Source organism: Narcine bancroftii, chromosome 5 (assembly GCF_036971445.1).
Source record: "Narcine bancroftii isolate sNarBan1 chromosome 5, sNarBan1.hap1, whole genome shotgun sequence".
NCBI classification, from domain to species: domain Eukaryota; kingdom Metazoa; phylum Chordata; class Chondrichthyes; order Torpediniformes; family Narcinidae; genus Narcine; species Narcine bancroftii.
Window position 1 is genome coordinate 116,403,532 of NC_091473.1, and position 22,298 is coordinate 116,425,829.

General features: G+C 40.2%; 1 protein-coding gene across 4 annotated transcripts in view; it reads right to left on the reverse strand.

Moving 5' to 3' along the window:
* Nucleotides 1-3,669: 3,669 nt before the first annotated feature.
* Nucleotides 3,670-22,298, reverse strand: part of ccdc24 (coiled-coil domain containing 24) — an 88,683-nt gene continuing 70,054 nt past the window's right edge. For 3 of the 4 annotated variants that reach the window (XM_069938850.1, XM_069938851.1, XM_069938853.1), the window contains 3 exons: nucleotides 22,231-22,293; nucleotides 15,285-15,402; nucleotides 3,670-5,814 (listed from right to left, as the gene is read on the reverse strand). In XM_069938850.1, the coding sequence (XP_069794951.1) occupies nucleotides 5,109-5,814; nucleotides 15,285-15,402; nucleotides 22,231-22,293 (887 nt within the window). In that variant the 3' untranslated portion in view covers nucleotides 3,670-5,108. The remainder of the gene's footprint in view (nucleotides 5,815-15,284; nucleotides 15,403-22,230; nucleotides 22,294-22,298) is intronic. The other variant, XM_069938852.1, reaches the window with a different exon arrangement.

Genomic DNA, 22,298 nt, shown 5'->3' on the forward strand with positions numbered 1-22,298 from the left:
ACTTCTCATTTCTCCAAGTTTTACTGGTTGCAGGCAAGTTTTATACTGTGCACAAAATTTAACATTTATGAAGTTCACCTGGCTTTGGTGCTTGAAAGGTAAATGATTACCACTCAGGAAGGTTCTTGTCGGTTTTCAGAGAGAGATTTGTTGTTCGATGAACACCCACAACTGATTTCTTTTAATCATCTACTTCAGAGTCTTGCCGAAGAAACGTGCCCCATCAGGGTTTTCCAGATGATAACCTCTTTCTTTCAGGTCACCCCAGAGTTCCTTTTTGTTTCCCTTATTTCAAGTGAAACATTAGGAAGCCAGTCCTCTCCTCTTGTATGGACCATGACCAGGCTGAACTAAGAACTTACAACCCCTCTTCAAAATTGGGTTTTTCCCACAAGCTTGCTGACTGTAAAACTGCCGAATTGATCTCTCTCTCTGAGAAAAGCCTGTTTGACTCCCTGCTTGTAAAATCACATTACCCTCTTAAAACAGGAAGCTGCACTTCAGACAGCCTGCGGCTCCGAACCACTCCTCCGACCTCTTTCATCTGTTGCTTTTCAAAACGACAATCCATTAGTGAAGTCTCTTGGGCACTCCCCAAAGTTTTTGCGAAGGCCCCCAGGAGCTGCCCTGTCTGGCTTGAGCAGAGCTCCAGTATTTTAAATGGCATCTCTTTTGAAGTGTTTGTATGTGACCTGCACTAAAAAACTTGCCCCAATTTATCTCCCAAAAACATATCTATATACAATCTGTCACACTGGTTAGGAAATGGCCTCTAAACATTCATGGTTCAAAACAGCTCAAATGTGCAACAACAACAAAAAAAAAAATCACTCAATTAGAATCTCTTAGCCTTGTCTGCTTCAATGCAATTAATAATTTTCTAATGGAATTAATCATGCAGTTCCTTTCTATTTATTATAATTTCAGTGGAGCTCTGGTGCCTAATTCCCTCATTGCCAAATCAATAGATGAGAATTTGTTGCACTATAATTATGTTATTGGATAGCAAATGTCATGCAAATTCAGCCAGTGTTTTCCAAAAAGATGGATTGCAAACAAAAATTAGAAACAAATGTTGTTTGCTGGTATTAAAAGAATCAATAACATGGTAGAAAAGGAAAAACATAGAAAAATACTATTCAATGGATTGCATATTTTCAACCAACCTTGTGCAGAAAATGTGGCATAAATTGTATTTTATATTCATACTCGTATTCAAATTAAGTCAAGTATCTTGTCATCTGATTGTTCAAGTGCAACCCAACAAAACAGCCTTGGGGCAAAGCACACAGTCCCACAACCAGGCATAACACACAAACAATAAATATGCAGGACAAGTACTTCATCTATATAATAAATAAATAAATATTGCTTCGTGAATTAAATATGAGAGACTCGAACAGTTAGTGTGAGCAGTTCCTTTGGTCATTTATCATTCTCCAAATGAAGAATGTCAGAGACATTAAGTGGGATCTTTCGGGAAATAGTGCCAAAAAAACTGTCAGATTTTCTCCAGAAAGTCAGATGTGCATACCTACATGTAGAAATCTCACACGCCATTTGCTGTTTTGCTGAATGCACTCCAATATTGGGCTTGTCTGGCTACACTAGCACAAATTACATTTCTTACTGTTCAAGTAATCTACATCAAATTGGACCTTGCACAAGGAGATCTCCTTTCAATAGGACAGAACAACCAAAAGGAATTATGACATGTGTGAGCTATAGTTCCTCGAGCTTACTTCAGTATTTTGACAATTCCTGCAGTTTTTTTTTGTAGGAAAGTTTGCAGTTAATGTTATGTTAAATAGCATGCATAGGAGGCTTATTAAAATCAGGGGCAAGAAAAAGCTCATATGCTAACAGCCACGCTTGGATAAAGGTAGTAAATCATGCCTGATTCATTAGCTTGCCGTAACAATTCAAAACAGTCACCAATTGTAAAACGGAAACATTTCCGATTGGTTTCTTTTGGACAAAATGCAGCAAAGAGTAAATGCGAGGCAGGCACAGAAAATTTGTTTGAGTAAAAGCTAGGAGATCCTTAGCAAGGCAGCTCAAATATATAATATATTGATAGCCTCTATCAATAACTCCAAAGCTGTAGTGTGAGGAATGACAAGCTTTATTATACTTTAGACGTAGTTGGCCTGATTTCAAAGTGCTCAACTGAGGACAGGGAGAGGGAGGTCAATCTTCATCCCAGAGTCACAAGGGGAGGAGTTACCAGGGAGTGAGACACCAGTGGGGGATGGGTCAGCTATCCATCAGCAGTTACATATTCATATCACCACATTCACCCCTCTTTTAAAACAAAAACCTCGCCGGGTTAAAAGTCCTAGAGGCTCAGCTGATTGAGTGGTCTCCTTTGTCTCTGTGGCAGGCACAGTTCCACCGGTGGTACAATAGTGGGCTCCATTGCCGGTCGTGTGTCCTGAGACTGGAGAGAAAGGGCTGGCTCCATCCGAGGTTGGGCTTGGTTGTATGAGGTGGCGGTCGTGGTGGTCGCAGCAGCTGGAGCAGGGTTCGGGGTGTATGGTATGGTGGGTGGGATTAGGTCACTGACCTGCACTGAGTCCCTGATGGGGGCAGTGTGGGTGTAGGTAATGACCTGGGTTGAAAGACTGGGGAGGGGGCAGGGGTCTCTGGCAGGCGACAGGTCCCGGATGGGGACCGTGTCCTATGGCCGTCTAGGTACATCACCTCGGAATATTGAGGATAGCATGCAGGAGTTACACCTCTTTGACCAACGGGTCGGACTTGTGACTCCTCGCATGTTTCTGCAGCAGGACAGGTCCCAGGGATGAGAGCCAGTGTGTGCACATGGGGTGCAGAAACTGCTGTGACACAACAGACTAGACCTTGACCCGTAGACTTCCGGAGCTGCATGAGCAGTGGATCAAGTGCTTCAGACTTCCTGGAAGCTTCTGAGGATTTGTGGACTCTGAAGAGAAGAAACTCAAGTTACTGTGTGTGAGGATCGGCCACCGTGCATAGTTGGTGATTAGGGGCTGGACAACTTGCTCCGCATCCATGACCGAGCTCCGCAACCTCTACAGATTGCGGGTAAATGAAGCCTACTCGTGGTACCGCCTGGCCTTGAGAAAACAGCAACCCAGTGAGACTCTGGATGAATTCCTTTGGGTCTTGTATGATCGGGGTGAGAATGCAGGGGCAATATCCTTACCCCAGTATTGGCAGACCAGTATCTGGAAGAGCTGATCTGGAATGTCTTCATGGCTGGGTGAGGTCCGATTACATCCACCAGCGACTGCTGGAGAAAGACAGGCTGTTGTTGCAGAGAGCCCTCTAGCTCATTAAGACTTTAGATTCAGCCCTCTGCCACACTGAATCCATCGCTGCCACATGTTGGACATGGCATCACAGACTGCCTCAGTATAGAGAGGCCCCGACCCCACCGAGCACCCTAAGTGCTACTTCTGCAGCCAGCTGAAGCACCCTCAGCGATGCTGCCCAGCGAGAGAAGCTACCTGCTTGTTATACAGGACATCACTTCCACCTTCTTCATCCTCTTCTCCTGGTATGACCATGTGGTCAACATGTGGGCCGCCGTCTTACCGAACCGGCTCCCCCTCCAACAGCGACCTGGTGCTAAACGTTGTTAGGTCTGCTTTGTTCATGAATGAGTGAGACAAACACCAGACTGGGTCGAAATCAGGGTTCTTTGTTCTTTATTACCGGATTGTAACACTTGCGACTAACAAAGTTAGTCGGAGAATGCATTCTGCCGTTATCAGCAAAATGGTGATTTTTTATACCCTTGGATACATGCTTAGAACATCATCATATCATTACTTGTCCAATGACTAAAACTGTTGCTATCCTTTCCCTGCTAGCTTCCTGCCTCTCAATCCATCAATGTCTCTCTTATCTTGTAAGTACAAGGATGCATTTACATCTTGTTACAGCCCTGTACATTCCCATCTCATGATGTTTTACCTAACAGGAGTACAAGGACACCTCCCCTTCTTGTTACTGCCCTGTACAGGGTAACTCCCTACACATTCCCATCTCATGATGTTTTACCTTACAACGTCCATCATCTTAGATCAGGGTAGCCCTCACCCGATCACCTATTTAATGATGGAGATTAAAGTATAACAGATTGATAGGCTCTATCAATAACTCCAAAGATGTAGAATGAGAAATGATAGACTTTATTATACTTTAGACGTAGCTGGCCCGATTCCATGCTCAACTGAGGACAGGGAGAGGGAGGTCAACCTTTATTCCAGGGTCACAAGGGGAGGAGTTACCAGGGAGCGAGTCACCAGTGGGGGACAGGCCAGCTAGCCATCAGCAGTTACATATTCATATCACCACATACATATAACTCACTTGGAGAAACAACATCTCTTCTTCTGTCTGGGCACCCTCCAACCAGAAGGCATCAACATCTACTTCTCTGGTTTCTGTAAAACCCACCCTCTTTCTTCTCCCCCCCCCCAGCTCTATCTGTCTGTCTCTCTTTCGCTTCTCTTTTCCATCTATCTCTTTTCATGGAGCCAAATATCAATTCCTCATCATATCCAATTCACACCTTTTGGCTGTTGGTCTAGCCTTCACCTCCTGTCATTCTTTAGTCTTTATTCATATATTTTGCGCTTATACTTTGAAGAAGGACTCAGGTCCAAAATGTCAGTAATATATCTTTATCTCCTATGGATGCTGAAAGACCAGTGGGTTCTCCAGCATTTCTGTGTGTTTTTCCATACATAACACTCAACCCAGGAAAGTCCAAATTGCATTTAACTTGGATAAAATGGTGTCAGGGCATTTTAGATTATGAACAATTCATTTCAGCATTTCAAAAGCAAGTCTGAGAGGAAAAAAAAAGTTTACTTAAATTTGCATGCTTTCTTCCATATTGTAAGAAAATTAAAATCTTTGGCATTTAGTGTCATTTTTAGTTTTACTAAGTACACAAAATAATTTAAAACACAGGTAATAGAATGTTAGTAAATTCATCAAAATGCCACAGTTTCAGGAACTTTGGCTAAAATTGAGATTTTTAAAAATTATAGTTGACATTTCAAATCTTGCCACACTTCTAAACCAGAGCTAGTTCACTGGAGTCCAGCCTCATTCTATGTATGACCAGCAAGTCGGTCTATGCAGGCTCTTCTCAATCTACGTGTGTGGTTGCCCTGAGTACCAATGGGCTTCTCAGTGGTAGGTGGTGCTGGATTAAGAATATAGCCATCCTGTTTAGGCACGGAAGGTAGATCTTCAACAGGGTTTTTTGAACTTGATAATAATATTCTGTTAGGTTGTGTGGTGCAATGAACTCCAGTCTGGGTGGAAAAAGCAACTGATTGGTGTCCACTTGGCAAACAATTAGATGACCAGGAATACATCAATGCTTTTTGTCTTTCCTCATTAAATGACATTGATTCTGCCATAGAAGTTCTATCACATGCAGACTCCAACTGGTTTGCACTTAAAATTCTTGATATATCATCCATTTTCTGTGATTGAATGTTCTTGTGAGTTTTAATGTTACAGTATACCACATGACCACATGTACCTTTGGATGCAACACACCTTGTTGATGTTTCTTTGCTGTGATCACTGGGTATTGAGAAGTCCGCAGTCCTACATGAAGTTATCTGAGATGATGTGGTGAGTATTCCAGAGTATTTCAACCTTGTAGAAGTGTCTCTAATTCCACAAGTACTGGATTTGCCCAGAGGTTTTACACTGTGCAGTTTCATCCTCTGCTCTAGATCTGATTCTGATTGGCCAGTTGTTTCTGTTGAGGAGCAACCTCCTTCTGATGGGTTAACTATTCTCCTATATCAACAAAGAGTTTATATGCAACATGATTATATAGAACTTGTATCATGAACATATTTAAAGTAAAACCTCTGGTATTGAGGAAAATAAATTTAAAAAATTTAAATAAAATATTAGGTGAAAAAATACAGAAGTTTAAAATTGTACAAGTAAATGTTCTCTGAAGTAACACATAAACCTTTGGGGAAGATGGGAGCAAATATTCAGCCAGCAGAGAGCTTTGATCATGCCTTGCTTGTAGCAGCTGTTTGAATAAAGTTGTGTGAAACAGCAATGGCATCACTCAGGATGAAGAGCTTGTTGATGCTGCTCGCCATTGAGGTGACTCTTTGTCTCCTTATACTTGCTTAGGAAGAGTCTTAATCTTTAATAGTATATTATTAAGGCTTTATCTGTAAACTTGGAGGAGGGGGGTAATTATCTATAAAGTTATTGTTCATCTTTCAGGCAGCTCTGTGGGGGCGGAGGAACCTGCAAATCTAGTGACAGTTTATATTCATGCAAGTGAAATTTGTTCAGTGTAAGTACAGTACAATATTTTTATTTTAAACTGTTCATTCCTAGTGCAGGTGTATTAGTTAGGCAATGTAAGAGTAAGTCTCAAGTAACCAGAAAACACACTTATCTGGCATCTACCAATCCCCATAGGTGCTGGATACGAGGAGCTTTATTGTATATTGTTTCTCTTCTAAGCAAGTGACATGCACAAATTTGTACACAAATTTCCACCTTCATGGAAGCCCTATTAAGGACAAGTTAATGGTCTGGTGAACACCAAGTCAGTGCATGCTTACTGAACCCTGGTTGATCAGTAATATTGATGCTCACCTGAGCAGAGTGTGATTTTGTCCCTTTAATCTCTGTACACGCCTTATTAGAAGAGAACCGGGCCTAATTTAGGAAACGTTTAAACAAAGTTGGCAGTTGGTTGGCGGGGGGGGGGGGGGGGGGGGCGGGGTGAGACCAGAGTACTAGGTCAGTCGATGGGGCGGTTGGTGAAAAGGTAGATGCAATGTGCAGTGAGACTGTGTTGAAGGAAAGGCATGGATACAACATAAATGGATTAAAACGTATTTAAAGCAAGATGTATTAACAATAAGAGCAATGAAATTAGAGCACTGATCAGTATATGGAATTGATGTTATGGTCATTACAGACACTTGGCTGTCACAAGAGCAGGATTCTCTGCTTGATGTTCCAGGGTTCAGAAGTTTCAAAAGAGATAGGGAGGGAGGTAAAAAGTAGGGGAAGGGGTAGTGATAGTTGCAGTAAGGGAGGATGTTGAGGAGGGATCATCTACTGAGGTAATGTTGTTGGAAATCAGAAACAGGAAATGAGCAATCACTCTTTTGATAGTATTCAAAAGGCACCCCCAGTGGCCTTGAGACCAATGAGGGGTGAATAAGTAGGTGGATTTTGGAAAAAAAGCAAAAAAATAACAGGGTTGTTATTTTGGGTGATTTCAATATTGATTGGTACCACCTCAGTACAAAGAGGTTAGATGGGCAGAATTTGTTAGGTGTGTCCAAGAAGGATTCCTGACAGTTGGTGGAGAGGCCATACTGGATCTAGTTCTAGACAGGTGATGATCCTCTCAGTGGTCTAGCATTTCAGAGTCTCTGACCTTTAGCTTAGATATGGACAAGGAGAGGAGCAGACAATATGGGAAAGTATTTTACTGGGGGAGAACGAATTACCTGTTTAATGGTATTATGCAGGAACTTGGGAATGTTAATTGGGAACAGTGTTTCTCAGGGAAATGCACTGCAGAAATGGGGAGGATGTTTAGGGATCTCTTGCATGGGGTTCTGGATAGGATTATCTCACTGAGATAGATAGATTGACAGGAGACATGGAACAATTAGTCAAGGAGAGGACATAAGCAGAGTCAAAATTTAGGAAGCAAAAATCAGGAAAGCTCTTAAAAATTATAAGGTTGCCAGAAAGGAACTTGAGAAGGGACTTTGGAGAGCTAGGAGGGGGACAAAGAAAACCTTGTCACGTAGAAATAAAGAAAACCACAAGGTATCCTATATGTACATGAAATGCAAGTGAATGACTAGAATGAGGGTAGGACTCAAGGATAAAGAGGGAGGGAAATATCCCTGGAGAGAGAGGAGGTAGGGACATCCTTGATAAATATTTTGCTTTGAAAAGAGGTCAGCGTAGAACAAGCTAATATGCTGGAGTTTGCCGAGGTTAAGAAGGAGGTAGCTTTGGAATTTCTCAAAAACATTAGGAGAGATAAGTACCCAGAACCAGAAGTGATTCACCCCAGATTATCGGGAAGAGAGGGATGAGATTACTGGTCTTTTAACAATTACCTTTGTATTCTCCCTGGGCACAAGAGAGGTACCTGAGGAGTGGAGTTTGGCAAATGTAGTTTTCTTGTTTAAGTAAGTTAATAAAGATAATCTTGGAAATTTCAGACCAATGAGTCTTGCATCAAATTATTAGAGGGGGTTTTTAAGGGCAGAATTTACAAGCATTTGGTGAAGCGCAAACTTATTAGGATAGTCAGAATGGCGTCGTGAGGGGCAGATCATGCCTCACGAGCAGTGAATGTGATTTATGGGGATTTTATTAATGTGTTTGAAAAGGTCCACCACACTAGACTCATCCAGAAAGTCATGAGACATGGAATCCATGGAAAATTAGCTGCATTTTCTGGGATCTCCCATCCATTGAAGACACCTATGTGAGATGCTGCCTCAAAAAGGCAGCCAGTGGGAGGAGTCAAGTGATGGAGTAGTGGCCGGTAGGAAAATACCAGCCCTTTCCAGAAAAGAAGGAAAAAAGTGAAGAAAAAGCAAAGCCCCAGACACACAAATCACAACAAATAAAAGATAAAGAGGTGGAGAAAATGGCACCCAAGAAAGAAAAGCCAAAAACAACGGGAAGAAGGACGCCAGAAGAGAAAGGTGAAGGCCTTACCTCCACGAAAAAGCAGGGACTCGCCGTGGAAACAGGAGCCCACTCCCCAAGGTTAGTGAAGACCCCGCAGGGTCACGACCCACCGACTGCAGGACTACAAAAATGGCTCATGGAGCCAAACAGGGGGGCGCAACAGCGCACGTGTGAGGAATCACTCATGCGCGATGCGTATGACAAGGAGAACACCGACGGAAGGGAGGACCAGCTGTGGAGTGAAACTCCATAGCACGAACAGCTGAAAGAGGCCCGACAGCAGGGCCCCAAGCTGGAAGATAAAGAAAGCAATGGGAACGGGAGGGGTGAGAAAGAAAAAAGCAAGAGACACAACAGATAACCAGCCCAGAAGAAGAGAATGAACATCAAGAAATCATGGGGAAAAAAAATACCCAACAAACTGAGACAAGCAGCCCAACAGATACAAGGAAGAGAAGTAGAAGACACAAACCCAAGAGCAGACACAGAAGAAGAAGAACACCAAGCTCTGCACAGAGGTATAGGAGGTAAAATGAATGGACAGTACAGAGATTTTAAAAATTTCAAAAACAAATGAAAGCATTAAAAGAATGGCTGACACTAGAATTTAGTGAAATGAAAAGAAAAATGAAAAGTACAGAAGAAAAAGTGAGTAGAATAGAGCTGGTTATAACAGAGATAGGGAAAAGATTAGAAAATGTGGAAGAACGTGTAATGGCGGTAGAAATAGAAGTGAACGACTTAAAAAGAAAATTGGAAGAAAGTGACAAAAAAGTTAAAGAAACACAGGAGTTGTTAGCTCAGAAGATTGATATAATGGAAAACTAAAGTAGGCGAAACAATATGAAGATAGTGGGCCTTAAGGAAGATGAAGAAGGCAAAGATATGAAAGAATTTAGAAAAGAATGGATCCCAAAAGTCCTGGGAATGTCAGAAATGCAGGAAGGAATGGAAATAGAAAGAGCACACAGAACATTAGCCCCGAAACCACAGTCACAACACAAACCAAGATCCGTTTTAGTAAAATTCCTGAGATACATGACAAGAGAAAATATATTGGAGAAGGCAATGAATAAAATTAGAGAAGACAAAACCACTGGAATACAAAGGTCAAAAATTTTTTTTATACCCAGACATAAGTTTTGAGCTCCTGAAGAAGAAGGAGGAGTTTAATGCAGCAAAATCGATCCTATGGAAGAAAGGCTATAAATTTAGGTTAAGATATCCAGCGGTGCTTAAAATAGTTATCCCGGGGAAGCAAAACAGACTGTTCTCGGATCCAGAGAAAGCACAAGAATTTGCAGAATGCCTGCAGGACAGAAAGAGAGATGAAGAGATGTAACAAGAACAAAGAACAATGACAAACTACACATAAAGAAGTAAAAATAATGTATAAGTAAGAACTAAAGGAGGGAAAAAAAAGGAAGTAAGGGAGAAGGAGAAAAAAGAAGGGTTTTTTTAAAAAAAATAAAAAAAATAAAAAAATAAATAATGACAACTTTAATAATAAAATAAATAAATAAATAGCTAGGAAGATAAATAAATAAAAAGAAAAAGAGAAGAAAAGCAGCGGAGCTTTGTTGTAATGTGAAGATCAGTCTTTTCTGGAGGAGGTTAGGTGGAAGAGAATAACAGTCACTGCAAAATCAGTTGATGCTTGCGAGCGGGTTCGCAGTCCAAATGGAGAGGGGAGTTGTGGTTGCCCAGCAAGGGACAAGGGGTGAATCAGAGAGGGGGGGAGACACTTGGGGTTAAGGGAATTTTAGATGTGGGAGTTGTTGAAATATTTTATGTTTTAGAAGTGTTGTCATACAGTGCGTTCAAAAAAAGAAATCTGTGAAATAGAAATGGGGAAAAGGGGAAAGGTGGTGGTGAGGAAGCGGAAATGAGATGTAAATAAAGTATGAAACGGCCATGTTGAACTATATGACTATAAATATTAACGGAATACATAACCAAATCAAAAGGAAGAGGCTATTAAATTTACTGAAAAAAAGAAGAAAATAGATAAAGCTTTCATGCAGGAAACACATCTAACTAAAGTGGAACACAAGAAATTAAGTAGAGACTGGGTAGGGTACGTAATGGCAGCATCATATAACTCAAAAGCCAGAGGTGTAGCTATATTAATCAATAAAAATGTACCAATCAAAATAAAGGAGGAAATCATAACTCCAGCAGGGAGATACGTAATGTTAAAATGTCAGATATATTCAGAACTCTGGAATTTGGTCAATATATATGCACCTAATAAAGGGGATCAAAAGTTTATGCAAGATATTTTTTTGAAGATTGTAGATACGCAGGGGAATATATTGATAGGAGGGGACTTTAACCTTAATTTAGATTCAAAAATGGATAAAACTGGACAAAAGACTAGCAGAAAGAACAAAGTAGCCAAATTATGGTTAAATCAATGCAGGAAATGCAACTTTTGGATATATGGTGGAGACAACATCCAAAGGAGAAGGAATACTCATATTATTCGAGTAGACATAAAACATACTCAAGGATTGTCCTGTTCCTGTTGTCAGCCCATATCCAAGGGAGAGTTAGGAAAATGAAATATAAAGCTAGATTGTTATCTGATCACTCAATCACTCACCTCTGTTATTAGCAAGAACATATAGATGGATATTAAACTCCATGCTACTTAAAAAAAAAAAGGACGTTAGAGAATTTATTGAGCGCCAAATTAAAACGTACTTTGAAATAAATACGGAATCAGTGAAGGACAAATTTATATTATGGGATGCAATGAAAGCCTTCATCAGAGGGCAGATAATAAGTTATGTAACTAAAATGAAGAAGGACTATAATCAGGAAATAGAACAGCTGGAAAGAGAAATAGTAAGTACAGAAAAAGAACTAGCAACAAGGGAAGATACAACAAAAAGAAGAGAATTGGCGGACAAAAAAAATCAAATACAAAACACTACAAACTTATAAGGTGGAAAAGAACATAATGAAAATAAAGTAGAAATATTACGAGCTAGGAGAAAAAAACACACAAAATACTGGCTTGGCAGCTTAAAACAGAACAAGCTAAAAGAACAGTATTGGCATCAAGGAAGAAGGACAAACAAATTACATATAACCCAACAGAGATCAATTAAAACTTTAAAGAATTCTACGAGCAATTATACCGAACTGAGAACGAAGGGAAAGAAGACAAAATAGATGAGTTTTTAGCTAAAATTGAACTATTGAAATTGCAAGAAGAGGAACAAATTCATAAAACCATTTGAAATAGAGGAAATACAAGATATATTAAAAATTCTACCGAACAATAAAATGCCTGAGGAGGACGGACTCCCAATAGAATTCTATAAAACATTTAAAGACATTAATTCCTCCTCTCCTGGAAGTAATGAATCAGATTGAAGAAACACAAAACATGCCAGATTCATGCAAAACAGCAATAATTACAGTAATACCAAAAACGGGGAAAGATCCACTAACTCAAGCATCGTATGGACCAATATCTCTACTGAACACAGATTATAAGATAACAGCTAAACTACTAGCAAACAGATTGGCCGACTGTGTATCAAAAATAGTAAAACTAGATCAAACTGGATTTATTAAGAAAAGACGAACAACGGACAATATCTGGAAGTTCATTAACTTAATCCATGCAGTACAAGGAAACAAGACGCCAACAGTGGCGATTGCTTTAGACTCAGAGAAAGCCTTTGACAGGGTAGAATGGAATTATTTATTCAAAGTACTACAGAAGTTCAACATACCAGAGAAATATATTAATTGGATTAAAGCATTATATAAGAGACCATTGGCAAAGGTGACAGTAAATGGATATATATTGAACCAATTTAAATTAATCAGGTCAACTAGACAGGGATGTCCACTATATCCCTCACTGTTCACTTTAGCTATCGAACTCTTGGCAGAACTGATAAGAACAGAAAATAAAATAAAAGGGATAAAAATAAAAGAAAAAGAATATAAAATCAGTCTATTTGCAGATGACATCATAGTATACTTAACAGAACCAGAATTATCAATAAAAGAATTACATAAGAAATTGAAGGAATATGGAGAAATATCGGGGTACAAGATCAAAGCAAATAAAAGTGAATAATGAATAATGTGGATTTCACAAAGTTTAAGAAAGAATCACCATTTAAATGGCAAACACAAGCAATCCGATACCTAGGTATTAGACTAGATAATAATGTAGGTCATCTATACAAATTAAATTATCAGCCATTAATGAAGAAATTATAAGATAATTTAGAACATTTAGAACATTGGAAAGATTTACTACTAATACTGATAGGAAGGGTAAATTGCATTAAAATGAATATCTTCCCAAGGATTCAATACCTATTTCAATAGTTACCAATTCCCTTAACAGAGAAATTCTTCAATGAGCTAAAGAAAATAATAAGGAAATTCTTATGAAAGGGGGGAAACCGAGGATAGCGCTAGATAAATTATCAGAATGATACAAACAAGTGGGCTTACAGCTACCAAACTTTAAGAATTATTATAGAGCAGCACAATTAACATATCTATCAGATTTTTATCAAACAAGGGGAAAACCAGATTGGACCAGGTTAGAGCTAGATAAAATAGGGGAGAAGGTACCAGAACATATACTTCATAAGTGGGAAGAAAAACTGGTGCAACATAGAAGTTCACCAGTACTACACCATCTGCTCAACATTTTGAAGAAGATTCACGTAGAAAGGAAAAGAACAAATTACCAACTAATAAAATTATTATTGACACAAATGAACTAATCCCTTTCACAATAGATAACCTTTCCTTTAGAGAATGGGAGAGAAAAGGGATTAAAAGAATAGAAAATTGTTTTTTAGGAAATAATTTATTATCTTTTGAACAAATTAAGTACAAATATGGAATAACTCACGGTACAATGTTTGCATACTACCAACTGAAAACCTACTTTAAGGACAAATTGGGAAGCTGGCGAAGGTAACCAGAAGGAAGCAGCTTTGAATATGTGATTACAGACACAATGATAATTAAAAGATTTATAACAAACATGTACATCAAGCTGCATGAGAAAGAGAATGATAAAATAAGCTGTAAACCCAAACAAAAGTGGGAACAAAATCTAAACATAAAAAATAAAAAATGAAATATGGGAAAAGCTATGCTCCGGAACTATGAGAAAAATAATAAACACAAGGTAGCGCATGATACAATATAATTGGTTACACAGGCTATATATCATGCCCCAAAAGTTAAATAAATGGGACCCAACAGTATCAGATAGATGTTTTCGCTGTAAGAAGGAAACGGGAACAACAGTACATGCAATTTGGGCATGTGAGAAAGTGAAAAAGTTTTGGGAAGATCTAAATCCGGTATTAAATAAAATCACAAAAAGCAACATACCAAAAAATCCAGAGATCTTTCTTCTAAGTAATATAAGAAGTAAAGAATTAGGCCTCAAACTGGATGAAGCACAAAAATAATTTATTATGATAGCCTTCGCTGTAGCAAAAAATGTATAATGTCAACTTGAAAATCAGAAGAGAGCCTGAGAGCACAGCAATGGTACATAGAAATAAATAAATGTATTCCATTGGAAAAAATAACATAATTTAAAAAATAAAGTCACATTATTCGAACAAATTTTGGAACCGTACATGGAACACAACAGAGAGGGCCTACCGTGGACCTCCAGCCCCTAAAATGATAGAATGAGAAGACAACGAAATGAACTGACCCAGTGTGTAAAAGTAGATGACACAATTTTATTGTTTATTTTCATTGTGATGACATTGTTTAATGGGTTTATTGTATTATATATGTTGAACATTTAGTGGGTTGGGAGGGGGATGAGAAGGAGGGAGGTAAGGGAGGGGTTAAAAGGGGAGAAAATGACACTGTGTAAATTCAAGAGGGAAACGTTTGTGTGTATTTTGGTTAATATGGTTCATAGTGTGAAAAAATTTTTTTTTTTTTTTTTTAAAAGGCAGCCAGTGACAAAGGACCCCCTTCACCCTGGTCACAACCTCTTCTCACTGTTGCCTTTGGGAAGAAGGTTCATAAGCCTGAGGACCAGCATCTACAGATTCTAGAACAGCTCTTATCCAATGGATATCAGGCTCTGGAACTTCCTTTACTACCTTAACCATAAACTATTCGGGACCTCCATAAAGACCAATCTGCACTATTGAAATGCCACTTTTTTTCTTGCACTATATGTGAATATTTATTTATCTATCCTTTATATTTATCATCCCTTTCATGCTGGGTCAATTTAATGTAAGCTATTGTAATTGGTATATTTCACATACCTGCTTGGTTGCAGCAAGTAAGAGATTTTGATGTGTTTGTACATTGGTACTTGTGTATAATAAACATTATTAACTTTCTAGTAGTTTGCTTGACCAAGTACAAGGAATATATGCATGAGCACACTTTCATTTTGAACATTCAGAGTGAATCCATAATTTGCCAAACTTCAAGGTATAGGGAATCATTGGTGCTGTCAAAAGACCGAGCCTCCCTCCTCATTTATATCCTGAGCAGCAGGAAGCAGAGATCTGATTAAATCTTACCTGCAGAATTTCTGGGAGGATCTGCACCAAGATGGTTTGTGAACCTGTGCCAGATTTTGTGTTGATGGAGGTGACAGCTTCAGATCACGCTCTAGTATTTTCCGTTCCTCTCGTAATTCTGAAGATAAAAACAGAAGCTGTAAAAACATTCAGACATTCAGAAAAAGTGATCTTCTCATATTTAGAAACAAAAAAAAAATCACTCAACACATCAATCTATATAGGGTTTAAAGGGCGTAGAAATCATACAGGAGTCTACATTAAAATTATCAAGTACATGCTCTGAAGAAAATCATCACATTGCGGGATAAAATTTTGTGCAAAATTTTATCCCGCAATGTGATGATTGTCAACAAAATTTTGTTGGTAATAGACTGTGGTATATTTTGTTAATTGACATATTGCTTCTTTGTCAGTACAGATTGAAGCATGAAACCTGGGTAATAAGAGCTGAGGAGTGAGCACTAAGCCCAGAGAGCTCCCAGATAGAGAAGGAAAAAAGACACTGAAAACCATCAAAATACAAGAAAACATAGGAGGAGACAGGAAGACACAAACGATGAAAAATAGACAAACACTAAAAGGAGCAGCTGAAGAAAAAAAGCAACACTGGCAGTTGAGGCAGCCCACCTCATGGTGCCCAAAATGGCAGAGGAGACCCAAGGCCAGTGCTGGAGAAGAAAAATGAAGTGGAGGAGAACCCTCCCTACAAAATGAAGAGCAGAACAAGAAAGCAGTCAGAGGTGAGTCAAAATCAGGGGGAATGGCTAGAGAAGGAGCTGGGAACTGACAAGCGGGAAAAGTGATCAATAGAACCATGGGAAGTGTCGGGGACGTCGCTGGCGTCAAGAGGAACCAGAAAGGCTGGAGGCTCTTCAAGAACAGCAGAACCAATGGGCGATTGGGAGCCAGCATTGGAGAAAGAGCCCAGGAGAAGACCCTGGTAGTGGAGATCAGGCACAGAGGGGTAATGGTGGCCAGGAGATGGGAGAGGAGCAGCCTGGAGAGAGGGGAACTTTTGGATAGACAGGGGAAACTGGCGAGAGCAGAAGCTGAACCCACAAGAGTGCGGGAAGGCAGAGGGGCAGTAGTGGGAGACGGAGGAGTAGCAGCGATAATGGAGAGGGAGAGCTAGAGGAGCAACCTGCAGACAGGTGCAGGGGGAGCCTACAGTGAAGGGAAGTGTAGGTGACCAGGATGGGAGAAGACAGAAGGGGTAACCTGATAATGGGGGAAGAGGAAGGGTGATAGAACCTTGCCCAAGAGACATTTAGAAAGCAGTGGATGAGGGAGAGAGACGCCTCTAAGAAAAAAAAGATAAAAAAACTAGACTTCATAGAAAGGATATGGTTAAAAATAGGCTCTCTTGAAAACCGCAGCAGAAGGAAAAAGGTCAAAATCGTTGGATTAAAGGAGAGTATAGGAAAGGATTTCAAGATTGGATACCAAAGACATTGGGTAGAGATATAGTGGGAGACAACAGAGATAGAAAAGGCGTATAGGTCTGCCACCCCATGCCTGGGTTCTGGCCAGAGGCTACATTAGAAAATCAGAGCGGAAAACTGTGTGTGGAGCCTAGAGAAATGGGGGAGATATTGAACAGTTTCTTTTCTTCGGTATTCACTAAGGAGAAGGATATTGGGAGATGTGAGATTAAAAAAAAGCAAATTGGGTAAATATGGGGAATATAGAGATTACAAAAGGTGTAGTTTTAAGGCTTTTGAAGAATATAAAGGTGGATAAGTCTCCGGGACCAGACGGGATCTTCCCCAGGACATTGAGAGAAGTGAAGGAGGAAATAGCAGAGGCTCTGGCGGTAATTTTCCAAATGTCATTAGATATGGGGATAGTGCCGGAGGATTGGCGCATTGCGCATGTGGTTCCGTTATTTAAAAAGGGTTCAAGGAGGAAGCCTGGCAACTATTGGCCTGTAAGTTTGATGTCTGTGGTAGGTAAATTAATGGAGAAAATTCTTAGAGATAGTACTTATAAACATCTGGATAGACAGGATCTGATCAGGAGCACTCAACATGGATTTGTGGGAGGAAGATCATGTTTGACTAATCTGATTGAATTTTTTGAAGAGGTGACTAGGAATGTGGATGAGGGTAGCGCAGTGGATGTTGTCTATATGGACTTCAGTAAGGCCTTCGATAAGGTACCACATGGAAGGTTAGTTAGGAAGGTGCAGTCTTTAGGTATAAATTTTAAGATAGTCAAATGGATTGAACATTGGCTGAAAGGGAGAGGCCAGAGAGTGGTAGTGGATAATTGTCTGTCAGGTTGGAGGCCGGTGACCAGTGGTGTGCCTCAAGGATCTGTATTGGGCCCATTGTTGTTCGTTATATACATTAATGATCTAGATGATGGGGTGGTGAATTGGATTAGTAAATATGCAGACGATACTAAGATAGGTGGAATAGTGGATAATGAAGAAGGTTTTCAAGGATTGCAGAGGGATTTGGGCTGCTTAGAAAAGTGGGCTGAAAAATGGCAGATGGAATTTAATGCTGATAAGTGTGAGGTGCTTCATTTTGGTAAGAAGAATCAGAATAGGACATACGTGGTAAATGGGAGAGCATTGAGGAATACAGAAGAGCAGAAAGATTTAGGGTACATCGTTCCCTGAAGGTAGAAACTCACGTGAATAGGGTGGTGAAGAAGGCTTTTAGTATGCTGGCCTTTATCAATCATTGCATGGAATATAGGAGTTGGGAGGTGATGTTGAGATTGTATAAGACGTTGGTCGCCTAATTATAGGAAGGATATAAACAGAGTGGAGAGAGTGCAGAGAAGGTTTACCAGAATGTTACCTGGGTTTAAGCATCTAGAGTATAGGGAGAGATTGGACAGATTAGGTCTTTATTCTTTGGAGCGTAGAAGGTTGAGAGGGGATTTGATAGAAGTATTTAAGATTATGAAAGGGATATACAGAGTGGATGTGGATAGACTATTTCCGTTAAGAGGAAAGATTAAAACAAGAGGACATGAGTTAAGAATTAAGGGGCAGAGGTTTAGAGGTAACATGAGGGGGAACTTCTTTACTCAGAGAGTGGTAGCCGTGTGGAATGAGCTTCTGGGAGAAATAGTGGCGGCGGAGTCAATTGTATTATTTAAGAAAAGGTTGGACAGGTATATGGATGAGAAGATGGAGGGTTATGGGCATTGTGCAGGGAGGTGGGACTAGAAAGGGGTGTTTGGTTCAGTGCGGACTAGAAGGGCCTAATGGCCTGTTTCCGTGCTGTAATTGTTATGTTATGTCTATCCTGTTGAAGCTACTAAGATTCCAGGATAGGGAGAGAATTTTGCATGCAGCAGCAGTTGGCGCAAAGGAAAGGGAAAGCCCAATGGAAATTAACAAGCAAAAAATATTTTTCTACCCTGATATCAGTGCAGAACTGTTAAAAAGGAGGAAGGAATTTAACTCAATAAAAAGGACTCTCAGACAGAATTGATACGAGTTCACTCTTAGCCACCCAACAATGTTAAAAATAATGATGGCCGGGGGAAAAATAATTTTTCACAGACTGTAAGGAGGCACAGAAGTATGCCAACAAATTGTCATGAGTCAAAAAATGAATATAAAAGGACAAAGGAAACAGTCAAAATGTAAAATACTATGGCGGTGTGAGCAGTGGAAGAAACACAGCCACCATGTTGAGGGTTGTTCACGACTGTTTTTATTCCAATTCTTTGGCTTGGCTTCGCGGACGAAGTTTTATGGAGGGGGTAAATGTCCACGTCAGCTGCAGGCTCGTTTGTGGCTGACAAGTCCGATGCGGGACAGGCAGACACGGTTGCAGCGGTTGCAGGGGAAAATTGGTTGGTTGGGTGTTGGGTTTTTCCTCCTTTGCCTTTTGTCAGTGAGGTGGGCTCTGCATGAGCGCAGTTACCTGGTGCATTGTGACATCATAATCGCTGCCCAGGGTGTGCACTGGAAGGGATACTGGAGTCGGAGAGAAACCTCTGACGATGCCATTTCCCCATGGCTGCCCCGCCACGTGGCGATACAAGCGGGGCCGGTTTGCCATGAGGATATGCGCCGCCACAATATATGGTTAATATTTGTCTTAAAATTGAAGAGGGATAATCAAGAATAACAATGGTGAAATTGGAGGGAAAAATGTAAAGTAAAATGTGAAGGTCAGGAAAGGATGATTGGGTAGTTAAGGGTTGAATCTTTAGGTTGAAATTTTGTTATTTCTTAAATGTGTGGGTTGAAGTTTACAAAATTAAAGTTAACTAAGTAATGGGTTTTCTATGTACATAAGCTAGTTAATAAGAAACAGGATTATCTGGGAAGGCTCGGGGGGCAGTAGAACAGGGGAGGAGGATGGGTGCATCAGACATGATCCATAAGTCAGAGGGAGATAGTGCCAACATTCAGGGCACAAAAGTTAGAGAACAGGGGTGGGGGGGAGAAGAGAGATAGAGAAGAGAATGGGTCAGTAGAAAAGGTAGTAAGGGGGCATGGGTTTATTGCTGTAAGATGCTATGTGCGTGTCAGTGTCATTGATGTTGATGTTGCTAAAGGGTGTGTCGCAGACTCGACAAGCTGGTCTAGAGGGTCGAGAATAAAGGATTGGAGGGGCATTGGATGGGGGATAGTGGGGGTTTGAGGAGGGCACAAATGTGAGGAGAATCTCCAAGGCAATGGTTAATACAATTAAATATTTGAGTTTTAATGTTAATGGATTAAGTCGATTGGTGAAGAGGAAGAAAGTCTTGCACACATCAAAAAAATGAAAGTAGACATAGCCTTTCTTCAAGAGACACATTTCACAGGAGAGCACCAAAAGTTAAAAAGAGGATAGGTAGATCAGATAATTTTGTCCTCCTTCAATTCTAAGACAAGAGGAGTAGCAATTTTGATAGGGAAACATGTTCCTGTGGAGAGTGTGGTCAAGGATAAAGAAGGAAGATATGTAATGGTACAGAACCCTGGACCATGCTGAATACATATGCCCCTAATTTTTATGATGTGAAACTTATACAAGATGTATTTTTGAAATTGGGGGAAGGTAGAGAAAACATCCTGATTGGAGTGGACTTTAATTTTTAATCTGAATCTTGTCCTAGACAAGTTGACGAAAAGAGTAACAAGTGTCAAGGCGACCAAGGCCACCATAGCCTTTATGAGAAAGCTAAACTTAATAGATTCATGGAGAAGGCAGCATCCAAGGGAGACGGATTATTCCTTTTACTCGAAGCAACATGACTCCTACACCAGGATAGATTTATTCTTGGCATCAGTCCAATTAAAGGGAAGGATCATGGAAACTGAGTACACGGCAAGACTTTTGTCAGATCATTCTCCCCCAACACTTACGATCGTAATGCCAGATATACAAGAGATAATGTATAGGTGGCGCTTTAATCCATTGCTGTTGAAGAAAATGGAGTTTTGCAGTTTTATAAGAACTCAGATAGGCGTGTTCTGTGAAACTAACTGTACATCTACTGCAGATAAATTTCTAATTTGGGACACCTTAAAGGCATATTTGAGAGGGCAAATAATTGGATATACTAAAGCAATTAAGAAAGAATATTTGAGGGAAGTGGAACAATTGGAACAGGAGATTTCCGGATTAGAAAAAGACTTTCAAAGAATGGACTCGGAGGAAAAATATAGTGAATTATCAAACAAGAAGCTCAGCTACAATACACTCCAAACCTATAGAATGGAGAAGGCCATTCTAAGGACAAGGCAGAAATATTATGAGTTTGGGGAAAGGGCCTAATTGGGAAAGTTCTCTCCTGGCAGCTGAGGACAGAACAGGCCTTGAGAACAATCAATGCAATACAAAAGGGGAATGACAGGATCTCATATAAGCCAAAGGAAATCAATGATACTTTCTGGCAGTATACAAAACAGAGTCGAGGAGGGGTGGGGGGGGGGGGGTAAATCAGGAAAAACAGATGATTTTCTGTCAAAATTGAAACTACCAAATTTGAGTCCAGTAAAGGGGCTGAATGCTCCCTTTACAACAGAAGAGATAAAGGAAGCAATGGGTGTACTGGCAGGTGAGTTAATCTCTGAGCTTGGGTATCCCCCTGAATTCTACAAGGAATTTAAGGATCTTTTGAAACCCCTTTTCATGGGGGTTGTGTATCAGGTGATGGAGATGAATACTCTCCCAGAATATTTTTCAACAGCAATTGTTACGGTGATTCCTAAAAAGGACAGGGACCCACTGAAACCGTCTTCTTATAGACCCATTTTGTTGCTGAAGACAGACTACAAGATCCTTGCCAAAGCCTTGGCAAATAGATTGGCGAAACATTTGCCAATATTAATAAATACTGATCAAACATGTTTTTTGCAAAAGCGGCAGGTTGCAGATAACATAAGCAGACTGTTAAGTATTATTCACCTGGCACAGTCAAGGGGCAATCTAAGTGTAGTTGTGGCTCTGGATGAAGAGGAAACATTCAACCAATTGGAGTGAGACTATTCAAAGTGGTGGAGAAAATGGGGTTGGGATAAACTTTTATAAATTGGATCATGATAAATTATATCATGAGCCCAAGGCTAAAGTTGTGACCAATGGGCAAGTGTCTTCAGCCTTCCCACCATCTAGATCTAGCAGACAGGGGTGTCCATTATCTCCGGCTGGTGCCGTATAATTTTCTTCATCAACGATATCTCACGCCACAGTAATTGAATAAAGGTAAACCGGAAATTTTGGATCAATGTTGAAACATTGTGTGGCATAGAGAAAAGAACCTTCGTGCTCTCAATCTGGTCATGCTCCAAGGTAAGACCCTTTTGGGTAGAACTAGGCCAGGCCCTAGAGAAAATTATAGGTAAAAAGTTTCCACAGGACCCAGAGTTGTTCCTGTTGGGAAACATCATGGACACAAGACTTACAATGAAGCTGTCCAAATTTCAAATCCAATTTGCTTTGATTGCTCTGGCTGTGGCCAGGAAGTGTATAACAGTTACCTGGAAGTCGGACTCTCATCTGGGCATTGCACACTGGAATATGGAAATGCAGAGCTGTGTTCCCTTGG